Below are 24380 nucleotides of genomic sequence, written 5' to 3'. Positions count from 1 at the left end.
AAAAAAATAAAATTATAGAAACGTTTCAGACAGACTTGTTTTCGCAATCAAAATACTGTTTTATAGCTAAAAATCCCAGAAAGCACTTTATCATTTTGCTAAATAAAAGCAGCCATATTTCCTCCACTATGAAATAGTGGAAATGACAAAACACTAAAACAGTTATATGCTGCTTTAATATAGAGCTATACAGTATATCAGTAAATGTGTTATTTATTTATATGAATAGTTAATTAGTTATTTGTAGGTACAAATATTGGGAAAGGCAAAATCCAATTCTAAGGTCACCATACGGAGATCTGCTGCAAACCAAAATATTACCCAAAACTGTAATGACGATGTAGTCGCCACAGCTACATTTTATCCTCATTCTCTATATGGTACAGAAAATGAATGAGGGCCCCACAGCAGTTACATGATCCGCTAAGTCTATAGGTATACTCCTGGGTAGATCGACATGCAGGGAAGGGTTAATATACAGTGGGTGGAGCTAAGAGCGCGGACGATAGATACAATATGACCCATAACATACCTATAGATTTCCATGGAAGATCCCGCTCCTCACCCTAACACACGTTGATCACTATAGAACTTACAGATTTTGTGCCACGGTAGTTGTACAAAGTGACACCAGTTATCTGACAATCTGGTAACAGACAGAGCCATCCTACACTGTTTATATAATAAGGAGACACACATGATAAATAATATTTCTGCGTTCAATCGGTTATATAGTTCAGGGATCCTATAACTGGTCACTGTTTCTGTGGAGTTTCAGCTTTTCCTTGGCTAGGGCAATGGCGTAATAATGTTGAAACTTAATCATGAGAATAGGGATTGGTAAAATAATGGTAAGAATGCCGCATATAGCAGCTAGACTGGATACAATGCGTCCAGATGTGGTCATGGGGATGATGTCACCGTACCCCACAGTGGTTAATGTAATGAGGGCCCACCAGCAGCAGGTGTAGATATCTCCGAAGAGATCATGTCTCTGCTGATAGGGCTCCAGACTAGACCACTCCGCGTAGAACGCCAAAGTAGCAAAAAAAAGTGTTTCCAAAACTAAGACCAGCAGAAGAATGAAGATCTCGCGTGAGATCGCCCATAGGGTACCGGTAAGGACCTTCAGCACAAGGCTTCCTTCCATCAGCATAAGGAGGCGAACGAGCTTGATGATATATACTGAGCGGATAAAGCCCAAGATATTCCAGACAATGTCCATTCGCTGCGTCTGTCCTTTTGCCATCAGCTCAATAAACACTGGGAATAACGAGAGAAAATCTGCCCAGTTCAGCGGACTCTTCAAAAACTCTTTTTTGTCTGGGCAGAAAAAGAGTCGTATGCAAAACTCAAATGTGAACCACAAAACAGAAACAAGCTCTAGATAGAGCAAGTAGGAAACCTTCTGATAGTCCAGTTCTTGTAGGAACGAATGATAAGTGTCATCTTCCGAGGGCTGGGTTTGGTTCAGCATATAGGCAAAATGTTGCTTGGTCTCCTCAAAGAAGATGACTATAGCTCCAATGATAAAGAGTAGAGAGATGGCTGCGACACTCTGGAATGAGAGGAAGAAAAGTTTATTTTAAAGGTAATCTATTGTATTGTTGTGTCGATTGAAATGTATTGTGCTATTACGTTTGGATAATTTATTTACCGTTTTGTGTTTGGAACCTTCTGTTCTTCCTAAGCTGCCTCATATTGATTCATTATAGATCCCACTTATAGCAGCAGCAGGCAGTGCACACATTATTATAATGACTTTACTGAGCCTTCCTGATGACAGGTTGTGAGGGGGACGGCATCTATGTAACCTGCTGCTTCCGAGTCCTAGTAAAGCTCAATCTCACTCCGCTCACCCCTCAGTCCCGGCTGCCTTAGTCAATGTAATGTCACTCAACTGACCTCTGTGCTGGATGCGATGGTCTAACCAGCGCACATGGAGATACATTCCTGGGGTTAAATGTATCAAGATGAGATTTTTTCCGTCGGGTTTTAGAAACCAGTTTGAGAATCTAGTGCCTGATTCATTAAGGATCTTAACTTGAGAAACTTCTTATTTCAGTCTCCTGCTACATGAAAAAACAGTCAGTATTTAACTTATGTGCAAACCAGAATACTAATTTGCACCCTTGCATTGTAACATGGTTTTGTCCAGGAGACTGAAATAAGAAGTTTCTCAAGTTAAGATCCTTAATGAATCAGGCCCTTAGTTATCATTTATTTAGTACATTCTACAAACTGACAGCTAGAATCTGATTTATTGCTATAGGCAACATCTCCACTTTTCAAACCCTCCGGAAAACTCTCAGCTTGATACATTTAACCCTTGGTCTCCGCTGCATCACGCAAGTCCAACCTCCTATCATTTGTTTTTTTTTCTAAAAAACTACTGTATTAGCCTAATTTCTGGCTAAAAGTGACGATTTTAGTTATTTGTGGCACTTTCTTTTGTTATTGTGCAAATTGTGCCTAGAAAAGCACTTATCAGGCCAAGTGCTGCTGAGATACACATCCAATCACAGAGGAACTTTGAGTTTGTGCAGAAACCAGAATTCATGTAATTCTCGGGAGTGGAGCTCACTGCGAGGGTAAGTGCACACTCTGCACCCCTTTATCTCTTTCAATAATCTCACTCACCCACATCACATTTCTTGCACTGCTCCACAAAACTAGATGCGCCCAGGGTTGGCGGAACGCGGTAAGCGGGGTAAGCAAGGCGAGGGGGTGGCAGACATGCCAGCACCGGCCCTGGGTGTAGCCCATACTCTGCAAGAAACACCCTCACTCCATATCCTGCCTTCAGAGGGGGAAATCTTCTTACAAATGACACCATCTTCTTTCACAAACCTATAAGCCCCATGGCAGAAGTCTAGCTTCATGGTGACACCATAGATGACTTTTGCTCCGTGGATGAGTAGTTTGTAGATGGGGTCCAGTATACAACAGTGGGCAGCACAGTGGCCTAGTGGTAGGTTAATTGGCTGCTATTAAAATTAATTGGCTGCTATCTGTCTGTCTGTCCCCCTCTCTGTCTGTCTGTGTGTGTCTGTGTATATTAGGGAATTTAGACTGTAAGCTCCAATGGGGCAGGGACTGATGTGAATGAGTTCTCTGTACAGCGCTGCGGAATTAGTGGCGCTATATAAATAAATCATGATGATGATGAACAGTCCCCTAGTGCTCAGTATACCTCCTAGTGCTCAGTTTACCACAGTGTCAGTATACCTCCCTAGTGCTCGGTATACCACAGTGTCAGTATACCTCCCTAGTGCTCAGTATACCTCCCTAGTGCTCAGTATACCTCCCTAGTGCTCAGTATACCTCCCTAGTGCTCAGTATACCACAGTGTCAGTATACCTCCCTAGTGCTCAGTATACCTCCCTAGTGCTCAGTATACCTCCCTAGTGCTCAGTATACCTCCCTAGTGCTCAGTATACCACAGTGTCAGTATACCTCCCTAGTGCTCAGTATACCTCCCTAGTGCTCAGTATACCTCCCTAGTGCTCAGTATACCACAGTGTCAGTATACCTCCCTAGTGCTCAGTATACCTCCTAGTGCTCAGTATACCTCCCTAGTGCTCAGTATACCTCCTAGTGCTCAGTATACCTCCTAGTGCTCAGTATACCTCCCTAGTGCTCAGTATACCTCCTAGTGCTCAGTATACCTCCTAGTGCTCAGTATACCTCCCTAGTGCTCAGTATACCTCCTAGTGCTCAGTATACCTCCTAGTGCTCAGTATACCTCCCTAGTGCTCAGTATACCTCCTAGTGCTCAGTATACCTCCTAGTGCTCAGTATACCTCCCTAGTGCTCAGTATACCTCCTAGTGCTCAGTATACCTCCCTAGTGCTCAGTATACCTCCTAGTGCTCAGTATACCTCCTAGTGCTCAGTATACCTCCCTAGTGCTCAGTATACCTCCTAGTGCTCAGTATACCTCCCTAGTGCTCAGTATACCTCCTAGTGCTCAGTATACCTCCCTAGTGCTCAGTATACCTCCCTAGTGCTCAGTATACCACAGTGTCAGTATACCTCCCTAGTGCTCAGTATACCTCCCTAGTGCTCAGTATACCTCCCTAGTGCTCAGTATACCTCCCTAGTGCTCAGTATACCACAGTGTCAGTATACCTCCCTAGTGCTCAGTATACCTCCCTAGTGCTCAGTATACCTCCCTAGTGCTCAGTATACCTCCCTAGTGCTCAGTATACCTCCCTAGTGCTCAGTATACCACAGTGTCAGTATACCTCCCTAGTGCTCAGTATACCACAGTGTCAGTATACCTCCCTAGTGCTCAGTATACCTCCTAGTGCTCAGTATACCTCCCTAGTGCTCAGTATACCTCCTAGTGCTCAGTATACCTCCTAGTGCTCAGTATACCTCCCTAGTGCTCAGTATACCTCCTAGTGCTCAGTATACCTCCCTAGTGCTCAGTATACCTCCCTAGTGCTCAGTATACCTCCTAGTGCTTAGTATACCTCCTAGTGCTCAGTATACCTCCCTAGTGCTCAGTATACCTCCTAGTGCTCAGTATACCTCCCTAGTGCTCAGTATACCTCCCTAGTGCTCAGTATACCACAGTGTCAGTATACCTCCTAGTGCTCAGTATACCTCCTAGTGCTCAGTATACCTCCTAGTGCTCAGTATACCTCCCTAGTGCTCAGTATACCTCCTAGTGCTCAGTATACCTCCCTAGTGCTCAGTATACCTCCCTAGTGCTCAGTATACCTCCCTAGTGCTCAGTATACCTCCTAGTGCTTAGTATACCTCCTAGTGCTTAGTATACCTCCTAGTGCTCAGTATACCTCCTAGTGCTTAGTATACCTCCCTAGTGCTCGGTATACCTCCTAGTGCTTAGTATACCTTCTAGTGCTCAGTATACCTCCTAGTGCTTAGTATACCTTCTAGTGCTCAGTATACTTCCCTAGTGCTCAGTATACCTCCTAGTGCTCAGTATACCTCCCTAGTGCTCAGTATACCTCCTAGTGCTCAGTTTACCACAGTGTCAGTATACCTCCTAGTGCTCAGTATACCTCCTAGTGCTCAGTATACCTCCCTAGTGCTCAGTATACCTCCTAGTGCTCAGTATACCTCCTAGTGCTCAGTATACCTCCCTAGTGCTCAGTATACCTCCCTAGTGCTCAGTATACCTCCTAGTGCTTAGTATACCTCCTAGTGCTTAGTATACCTCCTAGTGCTCAGTATACCTCCTAGTGCTTAGTATACCTCCCTAGTGCTCGGTATACCTCCTAGTGCTTAGTATACCTTCTAGTGCTCAGTATACCTCCTAGTGCTTAGTATACCTTCTAGTGCTCAGTATACTTCCCTAGTGCTCAGTATACCTCCTAGTGCTCAGTATACCTCCCTAGTGCTCAGTATACCTCCTAGTGCTCAGTTTACCACAGTGTCAGTATACCTCCCTAGTGCTCAGTATACCTCCTAGTGCTCAGTATACCTCCCTAGTGCTCAGTATACCTCCTAGTGCTCAGTATACCACAGTGTCAGTATACCTCCCTAGTGCTCAGTATACCTCCCTAGTGCTCAGTATACCTCCCTAGTGCTCAGTATACCTCCTAGTGCTTAGTATACCTCCCTAGTGCTCAGTATACCTCCCTAGTGCTTAGTATACCTCCCTAGTGCTCAGTATACCTCCCTAGTGCTTAGTATAACTCCCTAGTGCTCAGTATACCTCCCTAGTGCTCAGTATACCTCCTAGTGCTCGGTATAACTCCCTAGTGCTTAGTATACCTCCCTAGTGCTCAGTATACCTCCCTAGTGCTTAGTATAACTCCCTAGTGCTCAGTATACCTCCCTAGTGCTCAGTATACCTCCTAGTGCTCGGTATACCACAGTGTCAGTATACCTCCCTAGTGCTCAGTATACCTCCTAGTGCTCAGTATACCTCCCTAGTGCTCAGTATACCTCCCTAGTGCTTAGTATAACTCCCTAGTGCTCAGTATACCTCCTAGTGCTTAGTATACCTCCCTAGTGCTCGGTATACCTCCTAGTGCTTAGTATACCTTCTAGTGCTCAGTATACTTCCCTAGTGCTCAGTATACCTCCTAGTGCTCAGTATACCTCCCTAGTGCTCAGTATACCTCCTAGTGCTCAGTATACCACAGTGTCAGTATACCTCCCTAGTGCTCAGTATACCTCCTAGTGCTTAGTATACCTCCCTAGTGCTCAGTATACCTCCCTAATGCTCAGTATACCTCCCTAGTGCTCAGTATACCTCCCTAGTGCTTAGTATAACTCCTAGTGCTCAGTATACTTCCCTAGTGCTCAGTATACCTCCTAGTGCTCAGTATACCTCCCTAGTGCTCAGTATACCTCCTAGTGCTCAGTATACCTCCCTAGTGCTCAGTATACCTCCTAGTGCTCAGTATACCACAGTGTCAGTATACCTCCCTAGTGCTCAGTATACCTCCCTAATGCTCAGTATACCTCCCTAGTGCTCAGTATACCTCCCTAGTGCTTAGTATAACTCCTAGTGCTCAGTATACTTCCCTAGTGCTCAGTATACCTCCTAGTGCTCAGTATACCTCCCTAGTGCTCAGTATACCTCCTAGTGCTCAGTATACCTCCCTAGTGCTCAGTATACCTCCTAGTGCTCAGTATACCTCCTAGTGCTTAGTATACCTTCTAGTGCTCAGTATACCTCCTAGTGCTTAGTATACCTCCTAGTGCTCAGTATACCTTCTAGTGCTCAGTATACCTCCTAGTGCTCAGTATACCTCCCTAGTGCTCAGTATACCTCCTAGTGCTCAGTATACCACAGTGTCAGTATACCTCCTAGTGCTCAGTATACCTCCTAGTGCTCAGTATACCTCCTAGTGCTTAGTATACCTCCCTAGTGCTCAGTATACCTCCTAGTGCTCGGTATACCACAGTGTCAGTATACCTCCCTAGTGCTCAGTATACCTCCTAGTGCTCAGTTTACCACAGTGTCAGTATACCTCCCTAGTGCTCAGTATACCTCCTAGTGCTTAGTATACCTCCCTAGTGCTCAGTATACCTCCCTAATGCTCAGTATACCTCCCTAGTGCTCAGTATACCTCCCTAGTGCTTAGTATACCTCCCTAGTGCTCAGTATACCTCCCTAATGCTCAGTATACCTCCCTAGTGCTCAGTATACCTCCCTAGTGCTTAGTATAACTCCTAGTGCTCAGTATACTTCCCTAGTGCTCAGTATACCTCCTAGTGCTCAGTATACCTCCCTAGTGCTCAGTATACCTCCCTAGTGCTCAGTATACCTCCTAGTGCTCGGTATACCACAGTGTCAGTATACCTCCTAGTGCTCAGTATACCTCCCTAGTGCTCAGTATACCTCCCTAGTGCTCAGTATACCTCCTAGTGCTCAGTTTACCACAGTGTCAGTATACCTCCCTAGTGCTCAGTATACCTCCCTAGTGCTCAGTATACCTCCTAGTGCTCAGTATACCTTCTAGTGCTTAGTATACCTCCTAGTGCTCAGTATACCTCCCTAGTGCTCAGTATACCTCCTAGTGCTCAGTGTACCTCCCTAGTGCTCAGTATACCTCCTAGTGCTCAGTATACCTCCCTAGTGCTCAGTATACCTCCTAGTGCTCAGTATACCTCCTAGTGCTCAGTATACCTCCTAGTGCTCAGTATACCTCCTAGTGCTCAGTATACCTCCTAGTGCTTAGTATACCTCCTAGTGCTTAGTATACCTCCTAGTGCTCAGTATACCTCCCTAGTGCTCAGTATACCTCCTAGTGCTCAGTGTACCTCCCTAGTGCTCAGTATACCTCCTAGTGCTCAGTGTACCTCCCTAGTGCTCAGTATACCTCCTAGTGCTCAGTATACCTTCTAGTGCTCAGTATACTTCCCTAGTGCTCAGTATACCTCCTAGTGCTCAGTATACCTCCCTAGTGCTCAGTATACCTCCTAGTGCTCAGTATACCACAGTGTCAGTATACCTCCCTAGTGCTCAGTATACCTCCTAGTGCTCAGTATACCTCCCTAGTGCTCGGTATACCACAGTGTCAGTATACCTCCTAGTGCTCAGTATACCTCCTAGTGCTTAGTATACCTCCTAGTGCTCAGTATACCTCCTAGTGCTCAGTATACCTCCCTAGTGCTCAGTATACCTCCTAGTGCTCAGTATACCTCCCTAGTGCTCAGTATACCTCCTAGTGCTCAGTATACCTCCTAGTGCTCAATATACCTCCCTAGTGCTCAGTATACCTCCTAGTGCTTAGTATACCTCCTAGTGCTCAGTATACCTCCTAGTGCTCAGTATACCTCCCTAGTGCTCAGTATACCTCCCTAGTGCTCAGTATACCTCCTAGTGCTTAGTATACCTCCTAGTGCTTAGTATACCTCCTAGTGCTCAGTATACCTCCTAGTGCTTAGTATACCTCCCTAGTGCTCGGTATACCTCCTAGTGCTTAGTATACCTCCCTAGTGCTCAGTATACCTCCTAGTGCTCAGTATACCTCCCTAGTGCTCAGTATACCTCCTAGTGCTCAGTATACCTCCCTAGTGCTCAGTATACCTCCTAGTGCTCAGTATACCTTCTAGTGCTCAGTATACTTCCCTAGTGCTCAGTATACCTCCTAGTGCTCAGTATACCTTCTAGTGCTCAGTATACTTCCCTAGTGCTCAGTATACCTCCCTAGTGCTCAGTATACCTCCTAGTGCTCAGTATACCTCCCTAGTGCTCAGTATACCTCCTAGTGCTCAGTATACCTCCTAGTGCTCAGTATACCTCCCTAGTGCTCAGTATACCTCCTAGTGCTCAGTTTACCACAGTGTCAGTATACCTCCCTAGTGCTCAGTATACCTCCTAGTGCTTAGTATACCTCCTAGTGCTCAGTATACCTCCTAGTGCTCAGTATACCTCCCTAGTGCTCAGTATACCTCCTAGTGCTCAGTATACCTCCTAGTGCTCAGTATACCTCCTAGTGCTCAGTATACCTCCACCTCCCACATCTTCTCTCCTTACTGGCTGCATATGAACATATATGTGGTGATCAGCTGCAGCGGAGAGTAGAGGAGGTACAAAGATGACAGATATTCTGCACCATAAATCCGCTATCAGATTAGGAATATAGCAGTTATGGTGTCTGGGATTGGTGGAGAGTGAGGTGTGCTGGTTGGGAAATACTGGGGAAGGGGCCGCACGGTACTGATATCATCAATGGAGGTGAAACTAGAGAGGGACAGAGCTAGTACAAAGGTCACTTGTGGAATAAACAAGGGTGGCAGACAATAGGAGGGAAGAGTACTGGATAAATAATTCAGTAATTAATAATAAAGCTAGAGAAGCTGCTGTACCTTTCTTATCTGTTTTATTATTTGTGTGGAGACACCTAACATACAATTTATCTCATTACCCTGGAAAACTGTGTAAACGTATAGTCAGAAGATAGTGTCTTAAATAGCAGATTACATACAATGGGCCTGATTCATTAAAGCAAAATAAGAGTAACTTTGTACCTTGGCAAAACTATGTTGCATTGGAGGGGGAGGAATATTTAAAATGTGAGGACAGATTGATAGCTGGGGTAGGGCATGTCCTAGATCAACTTTACATTTCAATATAAAATATAAAGCTATGAAATATTCGTATGTTACATGAAAAAACAGCCAGTATTTTCAATATATGCAATATTTTAAACTAATTTGCACCCCTTGCATTGTTACATGGTTTTGCCAAGGTTTACAGTTACTCATTTTTTGCTTTACTTTCCTCAATGAATCAGGCCCAATATCTTTACACCCTTTTCTAGATCTGGTTCTTTTCCTGGAGCTGTGTCAGATAAGACAACCGCTCATCACACATACAAAATAGAAAACACATTTACCATGGAAGCCAGAGAAGAGTAGGGTTTCTCAAAGAGGGACCAGACTTTGGGCTGCCAGCGTCCTCTCCAGCTGTAATCTACCCTGCTTGGATTACAGAGAAGTTGCTGCTGATCGTTCTGTATGGAATCATCCCAGGAGATAAAGTCTTCTAGGTCTCTGGACTTGTTGTTCATCTTCAGCCAGCAGCAATGAGAGAGATGGCTTCTGCTCACCTCCCAGAAGCTCAGTTCCTCCATGATCACCGACTTACACATGTTGTCCGGGCAGTGCAGGTGCTTTGTACGATAGTAGTCCAGTATGTACCCAAACACCTTGGGGTTACGATCGAAGAAGAACTCATTGCGCTGAGGGTCATAATCATTCACGTTACATGGTGTTTGTTCGGAAAGGTTGGCTAGTTTAGTACCAGGGAGAGACTGCAAAGTGCTGGCATAGGTCTCAAATCTGACACCTCCAACATTAATCACCACACGTCTGGATGAAGGGTCCATGCCTCTAAGTAACGCCTCCAATTCTACCTGCAATAAACATCAATTCGTTTTGAGTATACATATAAAAATGAACAAATAATATACTTAGTGCTACAAATCCAAACCACAAAAGGCAAATAACTACTTATAAACCTTCTAAATATAAATTAAATGTAACCTTATTAACTTTCATTTAAATACAATATAATAATGGTCTTAATATACTGTATATTCATGTCAAAATCTCTTATGAATGATATATATAACATATAACTACAGAAAAGCATATTAATACGAGATACAGTCTATTTTATTCAGTTTGTGCTGCTGATGTACAGTAATCCGAACATGATCTGCATTTATAGTGCATCCCAATTAATGTTGTAAGGGTAAATTTGTATGATTATTGATTTGTTATCTATCATGTATTAAGCTTTAGAAACTAATATGTTATGCTATAACCTTAATAGAAATCAGCAGATATTATGTTCAGTTTTGAAGAAGAATTGTTCACGGTTATGAAGCCACATAACAGGATGTTCCCCGTGAGCAGAAACAGCTCAAGGATGCACATCTGTATATTCCTTACAGATAAGACCCAAGGACTCAAAGCTGGGACAGCACAAGAATATTGGCAGAAAACCTGGAAAGAGATAACGCAGAAAGAAGAAAGATTTGTTTGAACTTTGATGGAAAACTGCAATATATATAATTGTTGATTGACTTACTTTCATAATCTACCGTCTTATATTTGGTTGTTCTGCATCTATACCCCTAGACTTATATGTATAAATACAGACGCTGAAGCGGTCTCAAATTGAAACAGAATAAAAGTTGTTCAGCATTATATCATACAGGTGTTGGGTGCTTTTCTGTTCACCAGTCGACTGAAAATCAAGGAAGATCTGACCGACATTGCAGGGACTTGATAGAAGTATCGGTGAACCCCGATACCCCAACAATGTCATTATTATTATCTTTCATTTATAAGGCACCACAAAAGTTCCACAGCGCTGTACATGTTATTTACATTAAAAAAAAAATAATACAATAACAGGCATCCTAAAATGAACTGATTGCTTGGTATTTTACAGGACAGAGAGAGTGACGGTAATATCTCACATGATGTAGACCTGGGAGGGTGCAAGAGGTGATGCAATAGTAGAAGGAGAACACGAGGATAGAGGCCCTGTTCCTGAGAGCTTACATCCTACAAGGAAGGGGAGACACTATGTGGGGGTGTGAAGGTGATAGCCGGAGTTGGTAGGTGGGCTGATAGGTTTGAATAAAGAATTGAGCTTTAAGGGCACGCTTGAAGCCTTGGAGAGTAGAGGTTAACCGGATAGGGCATGGGAGATCATTCCTCAAGTGTGGTGCTGCGAGGAGCAAGTCCTGAAGGCTGGAGTGGGAAGAGGTGATCAGTGGGGCAATGAAGCGGGGGTCATCAGTACAGCCCATTTGACCTGTGTGATTTTGTTTGAGAGGTCGCTGTTCCAGACTTTGAGCTCTAATGTTACTAATGTCACGATCTTACTTTTTCCTTGTTCCAGCACTGTCTCTCCTACTGTCAGCGTGGCCGGCCAACACTTCTGGGTGTCGGCATCATGTGATCGCATTTAGAGGCGGGAAATTCAAATCCCCTTCAGTGTTTAAAACTCGCTCTGACACTTTAGCAGTCTCCTACCTGCCTCCTGATTTTGCACTACGTTGGCAGCCTCTGTACCAGTTCCTGACTTACTTAACTTCGCTACTGTCTCCTGAATTGTACCAGTGTTACATCTATCGGCAGGCCAGAGGACAGCGACCTGTGAGTTCACTGCACCTTGCAGAAGTTCTTTGTGACATTGGGGGAACTAGATTAGACTCCGCACCCCTGGTCGGCCGGTGCCAATCTTTAATACTTGGGATCCTCTGGTTACTGTTAGGAACTCCCAAGCCACTACAATGAAACTCGGGGTCTGCCCTGAAGGCCCGGTGTTCGCTGGAGCCCCTAGTGGTGGGGACAGACTTGGCCGCGGGCCGACAGAGGGTCGAGTAACGTATACTGACTTAAGGAGAACCCAGGAGTGGAGTGATTGGCAGACAGTAGCGGCCAGGAAAACCAAGGTCAGAGGTCACAAGCACAGGTTCAAAATCCAGGGACAAGTGAAAGGTCAGGTGCACTAGCGGAGGAGCAGAATTCGGTTTTCAGGCAAATGGTCGGGGTCAGAAGCGTAGGTTCAGTGGTCCAGGAACAAGCAAAGGTCATACACGGGAGGTCAATCAAAAGGTAATAATAACCAAGCAGAGTGAGAACAAGCAGGCAGCAGAACTGCGGACAGGACGCTATAACCGGCAATGAGGCTCAGTCCTCATTGCCTTAAATAGTCCAGGTAGCCAATCAGGGAAGAGCCCTAGAAGTGTCCAGAGGCGTGACCTAACAGCTGATTACCAGGTGATCAATAGCGATGTAGTTCAGCTGCAAAACATACCACCAAAAGACACTGTCTCCTGAACCTCCAGATAGCCATGATTGGCTACCGCCTAAGTGACCCTGCGCGTGTACGCCCGCCTATTGGCCAGCTGGCCGGGCGCCACGCCAGGGAGCCTGTAGCGTCCCGGTTGTTGCCCAGGCAACCGGGACGTGGAAACCGGAAGTGACGTCCCGGTTGCCGTAGCAATCGCCGGGACGTCATCAGAAGCCATAGGAGAGTCGCGGCGGTGTCTGCGGCCGCCGCGATCTATAACAGGTACAAGCATATAGGGGTTATCTGCAACTTATTCATAAACTAATGACCCTTACGCGTGTGGAGTTGACGTTACAATAGTGGACTAGTGCGGAAAAATATGAAGACATTCAATGTGCTAAAATGTAAACCATCCTTTTCATTTAATTAAAATGTTCTATTTTTTTCCGTAAAATACTCTTTATTTCAACCTCATTTATGGTTTAAATAAATCATTAGCATAAGGGGTCTTTGGGACTGTATTTACTACATGCGACACTTTGCTTGAAGATTTGTTTTACATTAGGAAAGGTGGGCAAGAATGTTCTTTATCTAAGTGCAGCCAGAAGGTGCACAATGCTTCCCATTAAAAGTATAATATAAGATCTGATATTCGAACTGTGGAACCGGCCCTGCGTCATTCATCACAGCAAGGAACGCACCTTAAAATGTATCGACTCTGATGCAGGAGCTGCAGGAGGATGTGGTCATTCACTGCTCACCAGAGGTGCCGAAATATATTTTATGTAGCCTGGGAAGTGGGGGGGAAGGGGGTGTTGTAAGTGTTGTCTTCGATTCTGACAGGGATTGAACTACTGGTAACATTGTCCCAAATATCCTCCAAATCATACACATCATAGTCTTTAGTAGAAGAACTGAGATCGGAAACACACAGTAGAGATTGCATGTCTTAGGCAGAGGAGTCTGTTGGTTAGCTTCATGTTCATGCTGCGGTGTTACAGGTGAAGGTATTGATAGAAGACTTTGGCAGGAATGGCAATCCTAGTTTGGATATCAGGGCAAAAACAAAGGTGGAGAGGTTGAGGATAGTTTCATGAGAAGGAATAGGGGTTATCCCAAGTTGGAACCAAGGCTGAAAGACAGGAAGCCAAGGAGTGTATCTTATTACAATCCCCCTGAGAGATAGAATGAGAGATTGGGATGATATTCAGTATACTGAGAGTGCTGGTGTTTTTCAGGGAATGTAGGAGAGAGCAAGAGAGGAAATGATCTCTGATTGTATCCAGACTTTCACATTTGTAGGAGAGTGCCATTGAACACATTTGGCAATCTGTTCTACAAAAATAATATTTTGTATTTAAATTCCCCGAACAGATCTCCTCTAAACGACTGGGACTTCCATGTTTCTAAAAGGAGCAATTTCTCCTCCTACGCCAGTTTTGGTGCCTACATATTCAATTACAATATGGACGTCATCATTCTAAAGTATCACAAAATCAGAGTCAGGATGGGCCTTGAAGTCTGTTCAGGTGGATACTCCCCCCAGAGAGGTGCGGAGTCTAACGGAAAGAGAAGTTTTCACCAGGGATCCCCGCAAGGGAATATGGGCTTAGCAGCTCTTTAACCGCAGGTCGCGGTCCCCTAAGGGGCAATGAGCGAGACTAGATGGAGGATCAGGATATATTGGTTGTAAGGATATGTCAGAGTGCTGGAGGCAGGTCCAACAGGTAAGTGGAAGTTCAGGATTATAGCAGAGAGCAACAGTCTGCAGGATGCTGATGCATCGGGGTCCTGATGAGCTGGACGCCCTGGAGCAGGATCAGAGGAGAGGTGCAATGATCTGCAGAGTAGCGTCAGTGACTTGACTGTGGAGGTGATTCAGGTATACAGAGGAGAGCTATAGACTGCAGCATGGTTGCTGAATCCAGAGTACAACGAGGTGGAAGCAATAAACAGGAGCCAGAGGAGGAGACGTCCTAACAGGTGAGGATACCTGAAGATCTGGCAACCATAGTAAGGAGGCAGGTGCTTTAAATAGACAGAGCTGGCAGGTACTTAGCCAATCAAGTGAATGTAGGGAGTTTTGAAAAGACCAGCCAGAAAACTCTCAGCTTGATACATTACCCCCAGGTGTGTGCATGCTCAGTTCAGAGCAGCCAGAATGAGAGGTTAGCTGGTGCCATGTGTGACAAAGAATTCAATGCTTAGACTGATATGATTAACATATTTAATTAAATATCTCATTTTGGCTTTATACTATAATATAGGTTTTACTTTAATTGATGTTTATTAAAGTATAATTATTTGATTGTGTCTATTACTAAATATAAAGGATTAAATATCAAGCTGAGGTGTAAGAGAAACACTTCCTTCTCCTTAATAGTTTCTCATCTGCAATATTTGGGGATACAGACCCCTGTAGGCATGTGCCTGGCATCACTTTATCTTGATTATCTCATATATTTGGGACCTGTCGGTCACAGGGATTTCAGCGTGGAAGAAGTTGTCAAGCAGATCTTGAAGCAAGTGATGTTTATTTGCTCAAGTGCCCTGATAAGGACAATTAACACTAGTTTAAGGCACCAGTGATCAAGAGGTCAGGAGAAACAAGAATGATACATTTCAGTACAAACCAGTGCTGTTTTATACAGTTTTGGACACAGCCTCGCAGGGGGTAAGCCAGCCCCCTGAAGTCTGAGTTATGTTTCCCCAAACATGGATTTAAATGCAATTTATACTTTACAAAATTTGCAGTAATCTGTGATATCCTAAATCACATTGATCAGTGATTTAATTTCACTTTAACCAGGATACAGGTAACGGCTCCCTGCCGGGCCTTCAGGCCAGAGCAAGCATTTGACACTTCACTTCAAAAGACTTCGTTAGCATTTCCTGCTATCAGCAAACAGACTCCCTCCCCACATATGCCTAATTGGAGATTTCCTCTAGCAACCTTACAAAACCCCAAACAAGATATTTCCTATACCAAAATACACACAGTATCAAAAATAAGTACATTTGCAATTATATAAATAAGCGCCCTGCGCTATTTCCTTTAAATAAATTTATACCATAAGTTATTTATAAGTGATCCAGCCACAACTTTATTTGACTATTTTCTTTTATGTATATTTCTTAGACAAGTTTATAAAAGTGGAGCAAAGTCCTTATTATTGGAAATAATTTGATATTTTTAAGGCTACAATTTAATGCTAAGAAGTGTAATTTTAAGAGATCAAGAAGATCATGAGATCAACAGTTCTATTTCAAAATTAATTAATTACAAAGAACACTACTAATTAACGTAGTGATGATCTCCTGACTAATAGAACATTTGATGATAAAGGAAGCGAAGCATTATTGAGAAATAGCCACTTATCACAATGGGAATAACATGGCCAATATACGATTGGCATTAAGAAAATTGCCCTCTGATTTGTCCGACCCACATACATTGAAATCATTTTCTCTGCAATTTGTACAATTCATAATGGACAAAATATACATTTAATTGCAACAGAAAATTACATTTTTAATCTAAAAAAATAAATTAGAGCCATCCAAAGCTTGGATAGCTACAATACATTTAAGAGAACTAAAGGTCAAAAAGAGGAAAAGATATATCAGACATATTAGAGAACAAATGAAAAATGAATATGATTCATTGTCTAGTCCAGAAACTGGGCAGCATCTTACACCTACACACAACTCCAAAATGTACCCATTAGAAAAGAAGTAGCAATGAAATAACCAATGAATAAACATTATACATTTATTAAATCCCATCTATCATGTTTCCACCTACACCTCCGATATAATTCAGACATTCCATAAAGAGAGAGAGAAGTGATAATAATAATACGACTATCATTCTCCCCATAGATAAAGACTGTGGTATTGTCAGATGGATACAGAGTATCAGGAGCCAGAACATATAAGTTCTTAATGACAATGACAATGATAATCCACCCAAAGTACATGTAGAGTTGTTACTAAGTGCAATTTACACGATAGACAATGAATTGAGATTTAATGAGACTCCCAGAAGAGCTGTCTTTTATTTTCTTCCTAAAATTGGTAGATTATTAACCCCGCCCGAGAAATCATTTATATTGGTGATCTGCTATAACAATATATATATTTTTCCAGACACATATAAAGGACTTTGTGCTAAATAGACACTATTGGTTTTATATGGGGTGGCTCTAAAGAAAGGGACAGAGAAAGTATAAAGACTAAAATTAAACAGTGTGTACCTAATTTGGAAAATATTAGATTAATATAGTGCACCAGAGTGAGATTTACAGAATTACTAAAATATCTTAAATGTTACATTCTTCCCTTAGTTCAAAAGAAAAAGGGAAACACAAAATAATGCTGTGTGTAGAACTTGGTGATTAATAGTAAGTGAGGTGTGAATACATTATTAGAAGGTGAAAGTCACGTTCTTGAATAGATATGATGTAGATTTTCTTATCAAAATCCACTATGTCTTATGCGATAAACATATTTTCGGGCTGATTCATGTTTGGACGTATGGTCATTTACATAGCGTATCCTGCGTGTACTAGCTGTGTGCAGGCCCAGAGATGGACATTACACCAATAAGCACAGTTCGTGTCCACATGCACTGACATGACTATGACTTAAGAGGTGGAACGGGGGAAGGGAGGGGCGACTAACATAGGCCACGTACAGTGAGGGCGTCTGATGCAGATGCAGCCGATTCAAGTCCTGGGTTTGTGGTAAGTGCACTTGTTTCATCCATATCATGTGCACCAGCTACAGGGCTACAGGGCAGGTGTAAGTACCGATGGATACTGATCACTGACACGGCATCCTCTTATAAATAATACACGTATGTGTGACACTATCATAGAACAACAGTGTGCAACTAAGACAGACAGTAAAATCACATTGGGCCTGATCCACTAGGGCCTATTCTGAGCGCATCTCACGCTACATACTCTACACACGTATGTATGACATGCGCACTCCCAAATTCATCAAGGAACGGATGTCAAGATACGTAGGAAGATGAATTAGTACGTAAGCCGTTTACATCACGTATAATTGACGCGGTGCGCTCCTGCGTCCGATCACAAAATCAAACCATTTAGCAGAGTTGAGCTGCATTGAGTTGAGTTTATTTTTCAATAAGTAGCTTTGAGGTTACTTGCAATATATATACAGAATGTGGTATTTACCTAATAACTCTCTTGAAAAGTAAACTAAAGGCTATTTATTATAAAATAAACACAACACAACTACACTCAACTATGTAACTCAACTATTTATTTATTTCAGTGTAGACTAATGTATAGTAATATACATTTTAAATATTATAAATACTGTATTTACAAGAAGCTTACTTTGCAGGGGAGCTGATTTTGTCTCATCTACCAGGGTTTTGGTTTTATGTGAATCACACAATGTATTATAGATGACAGACCCTTCATGTAGTGACCAATAATATGTGCGTCATCTATGGCATTAAAAATGATGCTTACACTTGTGTCTGTGTTGTATTATATGTTTGTTTGTGACACTGTAGGTCCCAACATGGCCTTACAGCCATATATATGCGTGTGTGTATGCGTGTGCTTGTAGTACTAGTGCTACCCGATGGAACCTGTAGTGCACCAGGGATAAAATACTTTCATTTATTATTATTATTTAAAAAAAACACACACACACACCAATATTTAAAACAATTATTTTAAATAAACAAATAAGTCTTCTATAATGGTTTATAATGTGAGAAGTGTATGCAGGTGTATGGTCAGCTCTGGCATTACACGATGAGTGTCCAGCTGGGTTTATTCAGCGCTGGACTTAGACTAGACCCTGAGCTGGTGCAAACTTTACTGTGAATTTCTGCTTGTGTCAGAGTATGAGTGACGTGTTTGCAGGTAAACGCCCACTTTGTGTATTTCTTAGGAGTTTCCACCAATCACACGCCCCTTTTCCCTCCCAAAGTCGTAGCCTGTCGTAAGTGCCACTCGCGCTTACTTTCACACGCCCTTTGCCTGTGTACACCACTGTATCTCTCTGTTTCACAGCCGTATCTGTCTGTTCTGGGCAAGCGCAGAGTGATTTTCAGAAGATATATATATTATTTTTTTTTTAAATCAGATATTTTTATTGAGTTTTTTAAACATAAAAACAGAAACAAAACAAGAGAAATAACAATACAGCCAGGGCCTAAATTACATTTTATACAGAAGCAAAGTCTGTAGCCAGAGAACTAATTGCATACCTCGGTTTCGCCCATCTTGACTACATTTTGTAATATTTTGGCATGGTACCTCGAGCTGAAAGTAAATCTTTCATCTCCCGCTGCAGCATTTACCGAAGCCAACCAAGCCCCTTAGTCTGGCCCCTCTTGTACCTTCCATACTCTGGTGATTGCAACCTTAAGTAGAGCGAAAAGGTTAAGGACATATCTGGTCTCCGACCTTTCCAACAATAACTAACACCTACTCCAAATATGCAAGTCTTGGGGTACAATAGTGGTATATCTATTCCTGTGTTTTGAATACAATCCACTACCCGTGACCAAAAGTCCCCTACCACAGGGCAGCCTCAGAGCAGATGCCAGAAGTTAGCAGAGCATCCTCCCCATTTTGGGCAATTAGAGTCAGATGGATCCAGCAACGCTCTCCGGGACCTCCCCACTGATGGGAAAAATACTAGATTTGGCCCAGTTTATCTTCTGGCCAGAGAAGCCACCAAACTCCTCTACCAAATACATCAGAGTGGCTAGGGATGACCCAGAATCATGTAGAAAAAAGAGCATGTCGTCGGCATAAAGCATGACTTTGTCTACCCCAACCCCAGCCCTGAGCCCACAGATTCCAGGATGCGCCCTTATCATATATGCCAGGGGCTCTATCGCTATGGCGAACAGGGCCGGCGAGAGGGGACATCCCTGCCTCGTGCCTCTACTCAGCGCAAATGGGGAAGAAGTATGACCATTCACATTGACTCTGGCCATTGGGGCCAAATACAGCAGCTTCAGCAGGACAAAAACTTGGGGCCTATACCAAATCTATTCATGATGGCCCAAAGATACTCCCATTCTACAGAGTCAAATACTTTGGCTGCATCTAGGGATACTATCACTGCCATATTCCTGTGACTGCCGGGCATTTGCAAATGGGTATAGAGTTGGCGATGGTTGATGACCGTGGACTTCCCCGGCATAAACCCCATCTGGTCTGGGTGGATCAGTCTCATAGAAAGTATTTTAGCTAAGATTTTTATGTCTGTCAAAAGGGAGATGGGCCTATTGGATTCAGGCATCAATGGGTCCTTGCCCGGCTTGGGGATGACCACTATTACTGCTTCCAACATGGAGGGTGGTAGAGCGGAAGCTTCGTAAAAGTTATTATATTGCTCCATTAATGTAGGGACAAAGAAGGTACCAAACTTTTTGTACAGCTCCATGGGCAACCCGTCCACCCCCAAGGCCTTGCTATGGCCGCCTCAATTTCTTCTACAGTGATAGAGGCCTCAAGGGAGTTCATAACTTCAAAAGAAAGCCTAGGTAGACACACTCGAAACAGAAAAATCATCTAATTGGGGTGTTGAGTAATCCGCCCAGGAGGTGCACAAATCCTCATATTAGGCTTAGAAAACTATAAACATTGTCTCAGTCTCTACTCTTGTCTGACTCAGCTCCCTGTCTGTCAACCTAGTGCATGATGCTTAGACTGACAGAAAGACTGCACAGTCACTCATGGGAGCAGGCTCGATAAAGGCCTGAACGCAGATGCAGATACGCCTTTCAGGGGCAAACGCAGAATTTGTACAGGGAGTTTTCCACAGCACGCCACCAGTGGGCGTGACCAGCATGCATGGGGGCGTGGTTATAATATTAGACAGTGCTTGGCTGCTCTCCAACTCTTCCTATCCCTAAAATTTACATGGGCAATGCTGCATGCACTACTGTTAAGATGCACACAGCTTTCCCTTTTCAAGCAGAGCCGTGTGAAGTGGGGGCAGGGTCCAGCCACCTCAATTATACAGTGCCCCAGGCTTGGAGGGGGTTTCCGGGCACTAGGACTCCCCCCCCCCTGTTTGCTTATGCCTTTTATGATCGTGCTGGTGTATATGAAGACGATCACCAGCACCAGCTGACTGCTTGTAATTGGCTGATTGCGATTTCCCCTCTGAAGCTGCTGGGTGCTTTCTGCATTGATCGTGCATATATTATAAGCTTTTGTGTTTGGTACGTCCATGCGTACACGAGAAGGAAGGGTATATCTGCTTTATTATATGAAGCTTAATAGTCAATACGGTTTTCCCTATGAAAACAAATGTTTACAAAGTTTTATTGCATTTATTCTCTGGTTCTGTGTATGTGCGTGTACATATGCCATAAATGTGGTGTCATCTTGAGATGACTTGGCATATGAGCTGAAATACACTATTTTGTGTGAATATTTTGGGTCATAAATTACATAATTACTTGAATTACGGTTAGAGTTTAATCTGTTCTTTTTGTTTGAATTGATTTATTAAAAATAATTTTCCCATGTTCTATCCACACGTAATTTTATGGGTGTTTATGTGCATGTTACAGGGAAAATATAAAACATAGGAGGCATGATTGATGTTTTAACAGAAGAACATGTTTTTGAGTAACAATAGAATGCAGATGATGTGAGGGATTTTCTGTTTACAGATATACAGAGTGTTGCGTAACAATCTCTCCTGCCTCTTACATTGTACACACAGCCCAGTAACATCTGCTTGTAATTTCAAGTATTTGCACTCATTCTCCACACAGACATCTGGATTTTCCTTCAGAGCAAATTTACAATTTAACCCCATATGTAAGTTTTAAAGTCACAACTGAAATATACGTTTATTTGTAAACTGTCCATTTTTATGAGTCTTTATCCACTGAACACCTGAAAACTTTGAGATTCAACATGTAATATAATGTGTATTATTATAAATTGTAACAGGAAATTAAATGAACCTTATCAGTGATAGTAATACACAACTATCTGTTATTGTAACTGCGTAACTAATTTGTGCACCAGTCTAATTGGAGCAGAAACGTCCTGGTACGTAAATAGCCAATATAAACACCTTCCTTATCTACTGACTATGGGGAATATACAGACATGTATATATCTGTGGCCCTAGAAAGCTTTTCTGTGGACCCCAACTAAACTAACAAATATCATAGTTGAAATATGACATTTTTTTTAATAAATCACAGCCAAAGTTCATTTGGTTATAACATACATTCATAACATTAACTTAAAAACATGTATTTATAACATATACATCACATGATTTTCTAGACAGTCCAGATAGATTGGACAGTTACTATGCTTAGATAAAATGAACTTAGTTTAGTGCTGGATAAAACAAACATGAGCGCTGGATACAAAATAAAAGTTGGATGTATCTATATGAATGTGTATATTACAGGGACATGCGCCCTCCCAGTAAGATGAGCGTCTTACCTCTCAGCCCGCAGTACAGCCTCTGTGTAAAGAAACGGAGTGTTGCAGAGGAGCCAATATTACAGGAAGCAGGAGGGATGACCTCCTCCACAAATGTCAGAACTAAGAGTCCCTGATTAGTATGTTTTCTACTTGTAGCTCTAGTCTGTGCCAAAAAAGATAAAGGGAGATTGTGACACTGCACGCAGATGAGGTCTCAGACTAATTGGGTAACAATCCTAGAAGCTGTGACCACAGCAGAGAGATAGGTTCCATTTAGAGAGCAGGAGGGTAGAATGGAGTCTTAGTTTTTTAGACATAAAGAGAGAGGTTGGAGGTTTAAGGTATTTCCATAGGTTACAGGAAAACAACAGGATACCAGCCAGGGAGGATACAGTTCAGGGAGCTGCCGGCTCCAAGACAATTCTCCAAGATACTTCCTCTACAAGGATTTGAGTTAGACCTCAAGGTTAACTGTCTGTAATAAGAGCACATGCGATGAAGGCGGCCTCAAGAATCCTCAATGTGGCCACAATAAGGAAGAAAGAACCAGGACACTTACTGACTCTGCTTTTGCAGGAATTCATTTAGCAATAATATTGGGGGAGTCAATTGACCACTTATGACCCAGTTTAAATAGGGAAATCCTTCATTTAGAAGAGCAGAAAATCTCGTTGTCATTCTCCATTGGTGTAGAGGAGAGGACAATGTCAGATTCCCCTTTGCACTTAACCAAACAGGAGATTTACTGCTCTATGTGTCTTTCTTCCCTTCTATTAAAAGTTATTTTTTGGGTCTGTCTGTCCTGCCAGTGAGTCTATCTGTCCTGTCAGTGTGTCTGTCCTTTAAGCGAGTCTGTCTCTCAATCCTGTCAGTCTGTCTCCCAATCATGTCAGTCTCCCAATACTGTCAATTTGTCTGTCCTGTCAGTCTGTTGATCTCTCAATCCCGTTAGTCTCCCAGTCCTGTCATTGTCTGTCTATCCTGTCAGTGTGTTTGTCTCCCAATTTTGTCAGTGTGTGTATGTCTATCCTGTCAGTGAGTCTCTCCCCCAATTTTGTCAGTGTGTGTATGTCTATCCTGTCAGTGAGTCTGTCTCCCAATTCTGTCAGTGTGTGTATGTCTATCCTGAACTCATCAGCTCCTACGGCCTCAACTACCACCTCTACGCTGACGACACTATACCTCTCCTCTCCTGATCTCTCTCCCTCCCTCCTCTCTAGGGTGTCTGCCTGCCTCTCTGCCATCTCCTCCTGGATGTCCTCTCGATTCCTCAAACTTAACCTTGCCAAAACCGAACTCATAGTCTTTCCTCCCTCTCACACCTCGCCCCCTTCTGATCTCTCTATCACTGTCGACAACACCTCTATCTCCTCTGTCCCCCAACTTCGCTGCCTCTGTGTCATCCTCGACTCCTCTCTCTCTCCTTTGGCCCCCACATTCTCTCTCTTGCTAAATCATGCCGCTTCCAGCTGCGTAACATCGCTCGCATCCGGCCCTTCCTCTCCCAAGATGCCACAAAATGTCTTATTCACTTTCTGATCATTTCCCGTTTGGACTACTGCAACCTCCTCCTTACTGGCCTCCCCCACTCTCATCTCGCTCCCCTTCGATCTGTCCTCAACGCAGCCTCTAGGCTTATCTTCCTTTCTCGCCGCTCCTCGTCTGTCTCCCCCCTCTACCTATCCCTTCATTGGCTCCCCTTCCCCTACCGAATCCTCTTCAAGCTCCTCACTCTTACATACAAGACCCTCGCCAACTCCACAGCACCCCACATCTCCTCCCTCCTCTCTATTCATGCTCCATCCCGCCCTCTCCGATCTGCCAATGACCGTCGCCTCTCTTCCCCCCCTGATCACCTCCTCCCATGCGCGTATCCAAGACTTTGCTCGCGCTGCCCCCCTCCACTGGAACAAGCTCCCTCCCTCCATCAGAACTTCCCCTAATCTGTCCAGTTTCAAACGGGCTCTAAAAACCCACCTTTTTCTTAAAGCCTTCCAGTCTCCCACTTAATTTCCTACCTTTTCTTCTACCTCTTCCCCTTCATTCCCCTTCCCCTATCCTTATCTCTCCCTCTCTCCCCTGTGTCTCTCTGTCTGTCTACCCCACCCCTTAGATTGTACGCTCCTCTGAGCAGGGTCATCTCTCCTCCTGTCCTCACCACTCTTA

The 24380-nt window shown here is 43.3% G+C and overlaps 1 protein-coding gene across 1 annotated transcript; it reads right to left on the bottom strand.

The window, feature by feature from the left end:
- Positions 1-321: 321 nt before the first annotated feature.
- On the bottom strand, positions 322-22598 carry LOC142098774 (voltage-gated potassium channel KCNC1-like). The gene is made up of 3 exons (XM_075181542.1): positions 22233-22598; positions 9830-10348; positions 322-1558 (listed from the first exon to the last, which is right to left on the bottom strand). Exons 2-3 carry the CDS (start codon positions 10319-10321, stop codon positions 746-748), a joined length of 1305 nt encoding a protein of 434 aa, XP_075037643.1. The 5' UTR covers positions 10322-10348; positions 22233-22598; the 3' UTR covers positions 322-745.
- Between the last annotated feature and the right edge of the window lie 1782 nt (positions 22599-24380).

The sequence above is a fragment of the Mixophyes fleayi genome, chromosome 8 (genome assembly GCF_038048845.1).
Source record: "Mixophyes fleayi isolate aMixFle1 chromosome 8, aMixFle1.hap1, whole genome shotgun sequence".
NCBI lineage: Eukaryota > Metazoa > Chordata > Amphibia > Anura > Limnodynastidae > Mixophyes > Mixophyes fleayi.
This window is presented reverse-complemented; position numbering and strand designations above follow the sequence as displayed.

What these genes read in the sequence shown, in the direction of transcription:
- LOC142098774 (XM_075181542.1), bottom strand. Translation starts at nt 10,321, where the DNA reads ATGGACCCTTCATCCAGACGTGTGGTGATTAATGTTGGAGGTGTCAGA. An exon ending in ACTCTTCTCTGGCTTCCATG is followed by an intron (nt 1,559 to 9,829) that starts GTAAATGTGTTT and finishes CTCTCATTCCAG; the next exon opens with AGTGTCGCAGCCATCTCTCT.